This window comes from Anolis sagrei, chromosome 5 (assembly GCF_037176765.1).
Source record: "Anolis sagrei isolate rAnoSag1 chromosome 5, rAnoSag1.mat, whole genome shotgun sequence".
Lineage (NCBI taxonomy): Eukaryota > Metazoa > Chordata > Lepidosauria > Squamata > Dactyloidae > Anolis > Anolis sagrei.
The window spans coordinates 176,934,135-176,947,702 of NC_090025.1; the positions used below are offsets into that span (position 1 = coordinate 176,934,135).

Sequence of the window (13,568 nt, forward strand, 5' to 3'; positions counted from 1 at the left end):
AGCAGTTTCGCGACAACCCCGACTGTCGTAAACCGGTGAATGGCTTCTGGGGAGAGGCAAGCGGGCGAGAGAGCCTGAGCCGCGGCTGTTCCCCCTAAAGCGCAACCCTCCCCCTTCCGCTCACCTCCTCCTCCTCGCCAAGGCAAGGCCATGGATCCCAACAGGATCATCCAGGCCCTCAAAGGCACTATTGATCCGAAGCTGAGGCTGGCGGCCGAGAATGAACTCAACCAGGTGAGAGTCCTTCCTCAGGGCCGGCCTCCCCCTTCGGTTGGCGGAGGGAGGGGGGCACTTCCGGGATCGGCGGCTCTTCCATCCCCTCCCTCCCTCCCTGTTTGAGGGGCTTTGTTCCTTCCTGGAGAAGGTGGCTTGGCTTTTCTCCTTCCCTTTCATGGCTGCCTCCTCCTGCCTTTGCTCAACCCTTTTCTGGCAAGTGGGGCCTTCTTTATTCCTCCTCTGGAGAGAATATTGCCCATTCTTCCCACTCAAAAGCCCCAGAAGAGGAAGGGAAGCAATGGTGGCCAGAGATGATGGCAGGTGAAGGCCCAAAAGGTCTACATCAAACATGGGCCAATTTGGGCCCTCCAGGTGTTTTGGACTCCAACTCCCACCATTCCTAACAGCCTCAGGCCCCTTCCTTTCGCTTAAGCGGCTGAGGGGGAAAAGGAAAGGGCCTGAGGCTGTTAGGAATGGTGGGAGTTGGAGTCCAAAACACCTGGAGGGCCCAAGTTGGCCCATGTCTGATATAGGTCCATAATGAGATAGGTTGGAGATGTCAAAACCCAACGTTTATGTTATGTCTAGCTGAGGGGAAAAAGGAAGGGGAATGGTGGGAGTTGAGGTCCAAAACTGCTGGAGGGCCCAAGTTGGCCCATGCCTGATATAGGTTCATAATGAGATAGGTTAGAGATGGGACCCAAGTCTAAACCCAACATTTATGTTATGCCTAGTCCAAAAGTAATGTTGTGCCCAATATTATAAACAATTTTATTTATGAAACCATGTGTTGTGTACTCTGGAGCATCACAAAGCAAAGTTCTCAGGCATCATTCTCAGATTTTGGAGGCATAATAATAATAATAATAATAATAATAATAATAATAATAATAATCTATTTGTATACCACTCTGTCTCCTCAGGGAGACTCAGGACGGTTTCCAACATAAGTCAAACATTGCAATTGTAGACATAAAAATATACAAGTAATCAGACACTGCAGTTACAGACATAAAAACATACAAGTAATCAATTATAAACAAAGACGTAATACTATAAAGCAGACATACATTAAAAACCAATTCAGTGCTAATTCCATCTTGCAAGTTCAGTTACCTAAGGCCAAGATTTGAGAGTGGGTCTCGATAATTATGAGAGGGCTGGGCTAATATAACAAAAGTTAACTAGGGCCAGGGAAGTGGATAAAATGCAAGCATGATCCTGCATGATAGTCAGGGCGGGACCTGGAGCTATTTATTTCCAAGTCCTGAAGCATAGATACGAGAAGGCCAGGGAAGTGGGTAAAAAGCAGAACACGGCCTTAACTGATGGTCAAGGTAGTGCCTGAGGCTAATCATTATCTCTGGGGAGGGTGTTCAAAATGTTGTTCCCACTAGCTGCACTTGAGATAGTGGCAGGAGCGAGAGAAGGGCCTCCCCAGAAGATCTAAGAGTCCACGGCGGTTTATAGGGGGAGATGTGATCACAGACATAGGCGAAGCCCGAACTGAGGATTTTGAATTCCTGGATAAGGGAAGTTTCACTTGTGTAATATCAATAACCCAGACATGAATCAAGGGATTTTGGACTGCATAAATAGTAGTCTAGTGTCTCGATCCAGGGAGGTCATGCTACCCCTCTATTCTGCCTTGGTCAGACCACACCCGGAATCATACTGTGTCCAGTTCTGGGCACCGCAATTGAAGGGGAATGTTGACAAGTTGGAATGTGTCCAGAGAAGGGAGACTAAAATGATCAGGGGTCTGGAGAACAAGCCCCATGAGGAGCAGCTTAAAGAGCTGGGCATCTTTAGCCTGCAGAAGAAAAGATGAGAGGAAACATGATGGCCATGTATAAATATGTGAGGAGAAGTCATAGGGAGGAGAGAGCAAGCTTGTTTTCTGCTGCCCTGGAGACTAGGATGAGGAAAAATGGTTTCAAAGTACAGGAAAGGAGATTCCACCTGAACATTAGGAAGAACCAAGAGCTTTCGAGAAGGTAGTGTTGTTGTCCAAAATAGGCCGTAATTCATTGATGATACATCCGAGTGGGTGCAGTTGATCAGATGTATCATCAGACATATCATCAATGAATTACAACCTCCTTTGGAAAGCAACATTGCCCTCTCAAAGACCTTTGTTGACAGGCAACATCTGGGGAAACAGATGCTCAAAATCCCTTTGCATACTGAAATTTCCACACCTAGGATTTTTAAATGTTTCCCTTTTTTAGGTACCCCATTTCTATAAACGAGTAAACAGTTAATAGGAGCTTTCTCATTTAATGGAATTATGATATACATAGCACATTGAATTACATTATATTAGATCACAGCCCCATGATAAGCCTACTAAGCAGCAGCATGACTGGCTGTCACAGAATCATAGAATAATAGAGTTGGAAGAGACCATATGGGTCATCTAGTCTAACCCCTTGCCATGCAGGAAAAGCACAATCAAGGTATCCCTGAAAGATGGCCACCCAACCTCTGTTTAAAGGTTTCCAAAGAAAGAGCTTCCACCACATTCCGAGGCAGAGAGTTCCACTGTTGAATAGCTTGTATGGTCAGGAAGTTCTTCCTAATGCTCAGGTGGAATCTCCTTTCCTGTAGTTTGAACCCATTGCTCCTAGTCCTAGTTTCAAGGGCAGCAGAAAACAAACCTGCTCCCTCTTCCTTATGACACCCTTTCACATGGCTATCATGTCTCTGGATACCTTCCAGATTGTCAATATCTCTTTTGAACTGTGGTGCCCAGAACTGGACACAGTATTCCAGGTGAGGTCTAGCCAAAGCAGAATACAAAGGCACTATGACTTCCCTCGATGTAGACACTATACTTCTTTTGATGTAGCCCAAAATCCTATTGGCTTTTTTAGTTGCTGCACATCACACTGATGGCTCATGTTGAATTTGTTGTCCACAAAGACTCCAAGATGTTTTTCACAGGAACTGTTGTTGAACCAGGCACCACCCATTCTGTATTCTTGCATTTCATTTTTTTATGCTTAAGTGTAGTATTTTACATTTGTTCATGTTGAAATTCATTTTGTTAGTTTTGGCCCAGCTCTCTAATCTGTTGACGTCCTTTTGAATTTCGATCCTGTCTTCTGGAGTATTAGCTATCCCTCTTAATTTGATTTCATCTGCAAATTTGATAAGCGTGCCCTTTATTAATGACTTCATCCAAGTTATTAATAAAGATGTTGAACAGTACTGGGCCCAGGACGGAACCCTGCTGCACTCCACTAGTCACTTCTTTCCAGGATGAAAGGGAACCATTGCTGATCACCCTTTGGATTCGGTCGCTCAATCCATTACAGATCCACCAAATAGTAGCATTGCCTAGCCCACATTTCACTAGTTTGCTTACAAGAAAGTCATGTGGGACTTTGTCGAAGCCCTTGCTGAAATCAAGATATGCTACATCCACAGCATTCCCTGCATCTACCAAGCTTGTAACTCTATCAAAAGAAGAGATAAGTCTGACATTACTTTGAGAAATCCATGTTGACTTTTAGTGATCATGGCATATCGTTCTAAGTGATTGCAGACTGCCTCCTTAATGACTTGCTCCAGAATCTTTCCTGGTATTGTGTCAGGCTGACTGTATGGAAATTGTTTGGGTCTTCTTTTTTCCCTTCTTGAAGATAGGGACAACATTTCCCTCCTCCAGTCTGCTGGGACTGCTCCTGTTCTTCAAGAATTCACAGAAAGTATAGCCAATGGTTCTGAAATGACTTCTGCTACTTCCTTTAATACTCTTGGGTACAGTTCATCTGGCCCTAGAGACTTGAATTCATTTAGAGTAGCCAGGTTTTCCTGGACTACTACTTTACTTATTTTGGGTTGCATTTCCCCTGTTACCTTGTCCACTCCATATTGCTCTGGTTGAACACTAATTTCCTTTTGGGGCAAAGAAGGTGTTGAGCAACTCTGCCTTTTCCCTATTCCCTGTTAGCATTTCGCCACCCTCCCCACACAGAAGCTCGTCAATAGGTTGGGGTATAAAGTCCAGATGTACAAAAATCATAGTTCAGCCATGAGTCAACAATGTGATTCTGTGGTAAATTAATTGTTTAAAATAGCATGAAACAGCTGAGTTATGATAAATGACAGGGAATGAAAAGTTTGTGAACTTTGGCTGGAAACCAAGATGCTCCCAGTGATCCAAGAAGTCCTATGCTGCCAGCATTTGGTTTTATATGTTCTAAATAAACGATTTAAGGACTCAGCAGGAAGTTAATTTGTAGCTCATTTGGCAAAAGCTTTGTTTGAGACTTTCTAAATAGGAAAAATATGGATTCAGGGCAGTATATGATACAAATCAATTTTCAAAGCATGTACAAACAGCAGTATATCTGTATCCTGTATTGCACCCACACATGCCTTAAAAACTATTTCTTGGTACCTCTATAAAACTCTGGCTCTGATTCTGACAATGAAATAAAGACAAAAAAAATCCACAGATATTGTGCTGATCAAAAACTTTATTTTCGAGTTGTTTTTCTGGGTCAACAATACATCACACTGTCCTTCTAAAGATAATATTAAATCATATGTAGTTAGGTAGGTTACTTAACATCAACTATGTTACAAAATATTATTTTTGGTGGGCTAAATAATAACCCTTGAAAATATCAGACTGAAAGGGTTAAGTGTGTTTGTGTGTGCTACAATATATTTAAAAACAGATGGTATGTCGGAATCGCAAATGCAATACTGATTTAAAAAGGATTCCAAAACATTTTTATAGTGGGTCTTATTTTTTGGTTATTCACTTTTTTTGTGGGGAGAGGGATACTATTTATTGAAGATAGTTTTTTATGAGGAAGAAACTGAGGAGAACCGATGGTTGTTCACGTTCCTACAGCAGGGTGGTCATTATTCACTTGGACTGCGCCTTTGTCTAGTCTTGACTGAGAGCATTCTTCAGTTAGGAAACAAATTATATTGACTGAAAAAGTGTAGGTGATCGGATGATTTTATAACAGACAGTGGGTTGATAAAACACATCTGATATCATCCAATTTGTAGGACTACAGCTTACAGTTCCTTTTGACATTGGTCCTGGTGATGCTGACAACAGCTGCCTAGCCTTGGGAGCTTCCTGTTTGAATCCAGTGATACTTAATAATTGATATCTTGATTGCATCGTGCATTTCTCTAGGGTCAAATATGGATTGAAATGCACCCTTCTGAGTATTCAATTGCTTTTGTTTTATCATTTTGCTAGGAAATGGTTCATAAACATTTTCTTAGCCTTTTGATAAAATCCCCATAGTATTCATTTTCATTTCAATTTAGCAGCCTGTGTAACTGCAGAGTATGTGTTAAGAAATTGGGACAGTGTATATCCAGAGGAAAACAGCAATAGATGCTGTGGGGTGCTGTCCAGGAATGGCTGGTGCTGATTAACCAGGACTGGTCTTAGATTTCCTTTTTGTTCATGCACATTTTGGTACTGTTCAGTGTCTGGTACTATAGGAGGATGAATAAATTCATTAGCCAAGGCAGCTTAAGACATATCACAAATATTTGGATAGAAAAAGAGTTCTATTTGAACCAGGAGGAATTGTGAAGGCAATTTTGTCAACTGTATCCATTCAAAGCCATCTGGTTTCTATGGAAAATGTATTTAAGTTAATGAAAGTTGGTTAGAAAAAGTTGGTATGAAAGTTGGTTAGATATGGTGAATGAGACTAAGAGATGGCCATACAGTACATAGTTGCCCTTCTGCCATGTTGGATTACATTTGGATTGGTTCAAAACTGGATGAACAATTTACTATAACACCCCAAAAGTTTGAATTTTCCATTAACATGGGAAGGAAAGATCCTTGGCACACAGGACTTCTAGTTTGCATTGTGGAAGCTCTTGGAACTCGGACAATGTTTGAATTTTTATCCAGGCATTTAAAAAAGATTCACCTTCCACTGAGTACTTTTTATCTGGGGTATTTTTTGATCCCCCAAAAGATTGTAAAAATGTCCACACAAGTCTGTTCTTGCAGCTGCCAAACCAGAGATACTCCACATTATCCAAATGCCCAGAGCCACAAAGGCAGTGACAGACATTGTATTTCTAGGCACAAAAATTACTGTAGATGCAGTTTGCAGCCAGGAAATAAGAAAATGTTTACTTCTTGGGAGGAGAGCAATGGCCAATCTTGATAAAATAGTTAAGAGTAGAGACATCACACTGACAACAAAGATCCACATAGTTAAAGCAATGGTATTCCCCGTAGTAACCTATGGATGGGAGAGCTGGACCATAAGGAAGGCTGAGTGAAGGAAGATAGACACTTTTGAACTGTACTGTTGGAGGAAAATTCTGAGAATGCCTTGGACCACAAGAAGGTCAAACCAGTCCATACTCCAGAAAGTAAAGCCTGACTCCTCACTGGAGAGAAGGATATTAGAGGCAAAGATGAAGTACTTTGGCTACATAATGAGAAGACAGGAAAGTTTCGAGAAGATAACGATGCTGGGGAAAAAGGAAGGAAAAAGGAAGAGGGGCCGACCAAAGGCAAGATGGTTGGGTGTTATCCTTGAAGTGACTGACTTGACCATGAAGGAGCTGAGGTGGCCACGGCTGACAGGGAGCTCTGGCGTGGTCTGGTCCATGAGGTCACAAAGAGTCAGATGCGAGTAAATGAATAAACAAGTCTAATATTTTAAAATACTGTGTCTACAATGAAAACGTGTGTGTGTGTGTGTGTGTACTTCATTTGGAGGGGAAACTTTTAAAATACCTTCCACTCTGAAGTTCTGCAGAGATTAGAAGTGGGCATATGTTGAAAACAAAACAACCTCTCCCTTTCACTGTTTATCAAACTCAGCCTTGGACTCTGGAAGAGAGTAATGCTTTCATTGCAACACTGATTAAGCAGACCGAACCTACAAAAGCTTTTGCTAAAGCCTGGAAGTTCCCTTGGGTCCTCTTAGTCTCAAGGGCACTACTCTTGTATTCTTATCCAGATTGACACAGCTGTGCCATTGAATATAATCTGGTCTGTGTTCAGTGAGAGAGTGTTAAGCATATGGTCCACTCTTATTCTGTAAAAGTGTTTCACATTGCAAGTGCTTACCAAACTTGGAACTCTTCCTTAAATCTTCAACATTTAGCAATATGTCATACTTTGCTGATTAATTTTTTGTATACATTTCAGTCCTACAAGATCATCAACTTTGCTCCTAGTCTGCTCCAGATCATTGTTTCTGATCAAGTGGAATTCCCAGTCCGGCAGGCAGGTGAGCTAAATTTACTCTAGGAATTGCTTTATCATACATAATCAAACTAAAGTACTATATTCTCCTTTAATGTCTTGCTGATCTTAGCTAGGAAGACCCGATTTTATTGAACAAAGCAATTTATCAGTTTTATGAATCCAAGGGCAGCTCACAAGCATTTTGGAGAAAGCCATCTTTGGTCGAATCAAATGGCAAGCTTCTGAATACAGGCGTCCCATTTTTTGTTATTATTGCTAACAGCCATTGATAGATATATCTTATTTAAGTGTTTTAAAAATCTAGTTAAGCTAGTGGCCATAGCAGCATCTTTACTAGTAAATGTCACATAATTACATGGTAGAAAATGAACAGCTATGTTTGAGCTGTACTATTCCCATCTTGAGTTGGACTATACTTCCAGTACAATAACATGGCATCCAGCATTATAACAAGATGAGGAAGTGTATCTGTGGGATTGAATGTGGATAGGTCACAGACTAATATTAAAGATGTAAAGTAGCTGCTTCTCCTAACGTGTTTCTTTTAGTGGTCCAGTCATCAACACGTTCTTCCATTGACATTAGAGAGCTGGTGCATGGCCTCTTATCCTGTGCTGTCATAAACTGCTTACAGTCCCAGTATGGGGATGCATTGCAGGACTATGGACAAAAATGCATCCCTTCCTTAGCAATCATTCATGTTTCTCTATGAAGATCTGCATCTAAATTGTCAAGCAGCTGGCATAAAGTGTAAACTGCAAAACTTCACTCCATTCAGTTTATAGCCAGTTCTATCTTACAGAGTGCAAATACTGATGAAGCAGTCCTGGTTATCCCCTTATGTTGTTACTGCGGTCTTCAAGCGAGGTCCTCTTCATCGTGTTGCATGGCCTGAATGTCTGCCTTAAAGCTATGAACATTCTTTTTTTTTTTTTTTTTTTGTTCATTTGAGCTTTCCCTGGAAAGTAATCTGGCAATGTTGCTTTCATTTGTTATTTGATTATTTTTATTGCCCTCCCCACCCTATTTTTGTATTCTATGTCAGGTTTCCTGTGCTATACTGTTGCAATCTATTTATGTTTGTTAGTATATAGATCTATTTAGTAAATAGAATCAGTAATACAAATGGAGAAAGAACAGATTGTGTGTACGTGGAATTATTAGATTGTCATTTCCTTACTCTTGGCTGTAGAAAGTGCACACCAAACACTGAAAGGATTATGCCTTGTGGCTCCAGGCCTCTTCATATGTATGAGATTGCACTTCCCAAGGGGCCCGTTTTTCTTTTGCAGCACTGACAGATGGAAGGCAGTTGCTTCCTTATGGTGTAATTCCATATGACTGCAAAAGATAACCAAATGAAGATATCTTTTCCACTTGTTTGTTATGCCACCAGAAGGGAGATGTGTCAGTCAAGTGGAAAAACTCATGCCACCAGCTTCATCTACAAAGAATGGGCTCCCAAGCAGCTATGAAGCTACTTCAGTGTAACAGACCTCTGTGTGACTGAAAGGGGCCTTTGCTCAGCTACAAATCCATGTTTACTATTTCCCACTAGGACTTCCATGGGAGCAGCAGTGGCTCAGTGGGTTAAACCCTTGCGCCGACTAAACTGCTGACCTGAAGGTCGGTGATTTGAATCCGTGAGACGGGGTGAGCTCCCGCCTGTCAGCTCCAGTTTCTCATGCAGGGACATGAGAGAAGCCTCCCACAGGACAGTAATACATCTGGGCATCCCTTGCAGACAGCCAGTTCTCTCACACCAGAAGTGACTTGCAGTTTCTCAAGTAGTTTCTGACACAATAAAAAACAAACAAACAAACTAGGACTTCCATAACAGATTGCTCTGGTTCTTTGTTTCAAACAAAGGTTATAAATCTGTGTCCTTCCTAGTGCCCCCCCCCCCCAACATGCTAACTAGTGAGGGACTGTGGAAGTAATCATACAAAACATCTATATCACTAATAGTTTCCCACACTTTCTTTGAAGTAGGGTTTTTAACCAACCCTCCTTGTGGTACTTTCTCAGGTTATAATGCGTATTTCGTCTTCTTTCAATTCAGCGGCTATTTACCTGAAGAACATGGTGACACAGTACTGGCCAGATCGGGAGCCACCACCTGGTGAAGTGATATTTCCATTCAACATTCATGAAAATGATCGACAGCAGATTCGAGATAACATTGTGGAAGGAATCATTCGCTCTCCAGACTTAGTGAGGTTTGTCAGGGTTCAAGAACATCTGCCAAAAAAAACTCTTTGTTTTTATACCTAATACATCTAGCATTGAAATGAATAATTATGTTTGGAATAAATTATACAGCTCATATACTTTGTGTTGTTTATGTTTACTCTTCAAAATTTTGTATTAATTTTTCCCCAAAAACGAAATGGTGCTTTATTAAGGGTAATGGTAAGTGATGTTTATGATGTTCAGTGTGAATGTCTGTATCCTTTTGTTTCCCAGATGATAAGGAAATTGAAAAACTATTGAAATATCTTGTTAGTGACAATGTTTAGAGAAGCAAGAGAATGAACATTCCTAATTCTGCCCACTAAGTGGTCCAGATGAAAACAATAATGAGAGCATAATGTGATCTCATACAGGATCTGGAAACGGATAATATGATTTGGCCTCCTTGGGCATTTTATGGACATTATGCAGATATTTGATTTGAATAGAGATGAAAGATGGATCACGTTCAGCTATTGCAGTGGTCCTCAAACATGTTTTGGCCTACAACTCCCAGAAATCTCAGCCAGTTTACCAACTGTTAGGATTTCTGGGAGTTGAAGACCAAAACTCCTGGGGACCCACAGGTTGAGAACCACTGAGCTACTGGTTGGTTAAAAATGATACAATATTTCACATCCACTGAATGATGCTGCCAGATTACTTTGGAGATTGATTGGCCTTTCTGATGGTTGGCCTACACTTCCCATAATTTCCCTTCCTTTTGGCCAAGCTGGGTGGGGCAGGTGAGAGGTATAAAAATATGGAAGACCAAAAGTTTCCTACTTTGAGTTTGGGATTTATTTAAAATAAAGGCAAATAAATATAAACCTTATTTATCTATTGCATAATTATGAATGGGCAAAATGTGGCCACAGGTTTCATGTGGCTCTCTAGTACTCCCCAAAGGGTCAAAATTATTACTTGATTTGCAAACAGTACATTACAATTATTAAAAATAAAGGTATAGGTTTCCCCTTGACATTAAGTCTAGACTCTGTGGTGGTGCTAATCTCCATTTGTAATACTGTCGATATGTCCAAAAGGGGTGATATTTTGTTTGTCAGGATGCAACTTATTCCAGGTTGTCTTCCTTGCAGTACAAATATGCATTGGCCAAATTGCAGTAAATCACTAAAATATATTAGCATAGGAGTATAATTTCCATAGGGGAACTGATGGCAGAAAACCATGGGGGCCAATTTATCGGAGACAACCTTCATCTATCTCTTGACCTTTTCCCTGGAATCTTTCCTCTCTTTTCTCATATGAGCAATATAATCTTCTTCCTTTTTTCCCCTTTCTTTCTTCTCCATTCTCTCAGGGCCCAGCTGACAATGTGTCTCCGTGCTATCATAAAACATGACTTCCCAGGACACTGGACAGCAGTGGTGGACAAAATAGGCTATTACTTGCAGTCTCCAAATAGCGGGAGCTGGCTAGGAAGCCTGCTGTGTCTTTACCAGCTTGTGAAAACCTATGAGTAAGTGGTTTGTCATTAAGGAGGGTTCTTTTCTGAGAAGCTGATAGAAATGACAGTCTGGGGAGCTTTAACTCATTCCTGTACCCTTGTAGGGTTCCTTGTAAGAATAACTTTTCAGAGGTGGTGGGAGAGAGAGTGAGAGCAGCCTATCCATTTGTTCAGGGGAAAGCAGCTGGGGTGCTATCCTTTTACACTACATAGGACAGGCAGAGTTGAGGAGTGCATAAACCAAAGCACACATTTTACCATTTCTACCTGTCTTTGCTCCTAGGGAAGAGCAATTCCTTCCTTTCTACAGGAGTTAATAGTAACCTCCCCCCCCAGTTCCTTCTAACTTAGTGAGAAAATAAATAACATCTGCAGTACAAAAAAATGCTAAACATTTCACTCATCCATTTTGAATACGGTGGTTGCACTCTATCCTACAGACCTAGAAGAAATTGAAGGATTCCTTCTTCAAAATATAGAATTACTTGGGGGGGGGGGGCGCGTTGTGTCAAGAGTGAGTTGAGGAACTGCAAGTTGCTTCTGGTGCGAGAGAATTGGCCCTCTGCAAGGATATTGCCCAGGGGATGCCCAGATGTTTTACCCTCCTGTAGGAGGCTTCTCTCATGTCTCCTCATAAGCTGGAGCTGACAGATGGGAGTTCACCCCACTCCCTGTATTTGAACCACTGACCTTTCAGTCAGCAATCTTGCTGGCACAAGGGTTTAACCCATTGCACCACCAGGGGCTCCTGAGATTTCTGGTGGATGAGCAAAACAATGTCACCTGACCATTCCTGGGTCTGACTGTGTCTGCAGGTACAAGAAGGCTGAGGAGCGTGAACCCCTCATTGCTGCAATGCAGATATTTTTGCCTCGGATTCAACAGCAGATGATCCAGCTCCTTCCTGACAACTCCCACTACTCTGTGCTCCTTCAGAAACAAATCCTAAAAAATTTCTATGCACTTGTTCAGGTATGAGCCTAAGCATCAGATATGTTCAGAAGTGTGTTGAATTCCAGATAAAAACATCCTTGATATATTTAGAGCAGGCAAGGGCAAACCTCGGCCCTCCAGGTGTTTTGGATTTCAACTCCCACAATTCATACCAGCTTAATGTTTGGAGTTGTGAGAGTTGGAGTCCAAAAAACCTGGAGGGCCGAAGTTTGCCCTTGCCTGCTTTAGAGTATGAACTACATATGAATGCTTCAGAGTGTCTTGTTGTCAAGATCACCTCCTTTCAAGTTTATTTATTTATTATGTCAGGAGTGAACCAAACAGTTGCATTGTATTTTAAAACACACACACAAAGTTTGCAAACTTGACATTCTATTAAATGTCCTTTGACCTGTAGGTGGCCACTTGGAGTGACTCTGGTGTTGCTATAAGAAGGCCCTCCATTGTGCATTAAAATGTTTAAGCCCTCAGATATAGAAAACTTCTAAGATAGGTGTCAAAACACATTTCCAAGAGCCACAGTTTTGTAGTAAGGTGGAGCTGCCACGCCACCTCAAAGTAGCCAACTCAGTGTCACTTCCGGTATCAGGGTGATGTGGACATGTGTTGCAATGTCGGGAATATCCAATTATGAGACTTTTATCCATTGTGTGTGCCCACTTCACTGCTAATGGGATGGTAGCACTTTTTATTAGAAGTGTTTCAAGAACTGATTTCTTTATGTGTTGCCATTCATGAGTACATTATCCATGTGTTGTTAATTTGGATTTTGGTACAACTGAATAGGGAATTGAAAAATAAATTTGAGTGGTAGCTCAAAAAACCACTCTTGGCACACATTTTGCTGAAATACCTTGGTTTAAAGTGAGAGCTTAATACTCATTTTTATTTGTCAAGGAAAAGTTTTCCAAAAGAATGCGGGGTTTTCTTAGCTGCTCATCAGTAAAAAGTTATCAGCATATTATCAAAGCAAGAGTCTTCCTTCCCCTTTATTTAAAATATGTCACTCCCTGGGCTTGGATCAGTCCCCTTTCGGCCCTGTTTTAGTGTGAGCAAGGGAAGAGTATTCCTAAGGAACTCGGACTTGTCAGACAGCAAGGGACAGGATGCACATATTGAGAAACCACATCGGAGTCTTGCTGCAGGCAGATTATAATTTTTAGTGAAGTGTTTGCAGATTAGAACTGACATGCCATGTCAGTTTGTCTTAGGGCTCAGTGATGAGTTTCCTAGAGACAGTTGAAGAAACTTCTTGCAGAGTACTTCCACCCCCTGGGGAGTTTGAGAGGTTATCTTCATGAAAATGACATGCTGTCTATGAGGTTTCTAGGGTGACCTCTCTTTATAGGCAGTGTTCAGATGTTGATATTTTAAGGTTTGGTTCCCGTGATTTATACTGAAGCTTTACTTTGGTAAGCAAAGATGTATTGATATATTTTGAGCAAAATTGCAATCATACTAAAATCT

The 13,568-nt window shown here is 41.3% G+C and overlaps 1 protein-coding gene across 3 annotated transcripts in view; it reads left to right on the plus strand.

Moving 5' to 3' along the window:
- Nucleotides 1-13,568, plus strand: part of IPO8 (importin 8) — a 56,144-nt gene continuing 42,576 nt past the window's right edge. For all 3 annotated transcript variants that reach the window (XM_060776764.2, XM_060776765.2, XM_060776766.2), the window contains exons 1-5: nucleotides 1-234; nucleotides 7,385-7,466; nucleotides 9,507-9,663; nucleotides 11,001-11,159; nucleotides 11,963-12,119. In XM_060776764.2, the coding sequence (XP_060632747.2) occupies nucleotides 151-234; nucleotides 7,385-7,466; nucleotides 9,507-9,663; nucleotides 11,001-11,159; nucleotides 11,963-12,119 (639 nt within the window). In that variant the 5' untranslated portion in view covers nucleotides 1-150. The remainder of the gene's footprint in view (nucleotides 235-7,384; nucleotides 7,467-9,506; nucleotides 9,664-11,000; nucleotides 11,160-11,962; nucleotides 12,120-13,568) is intronic.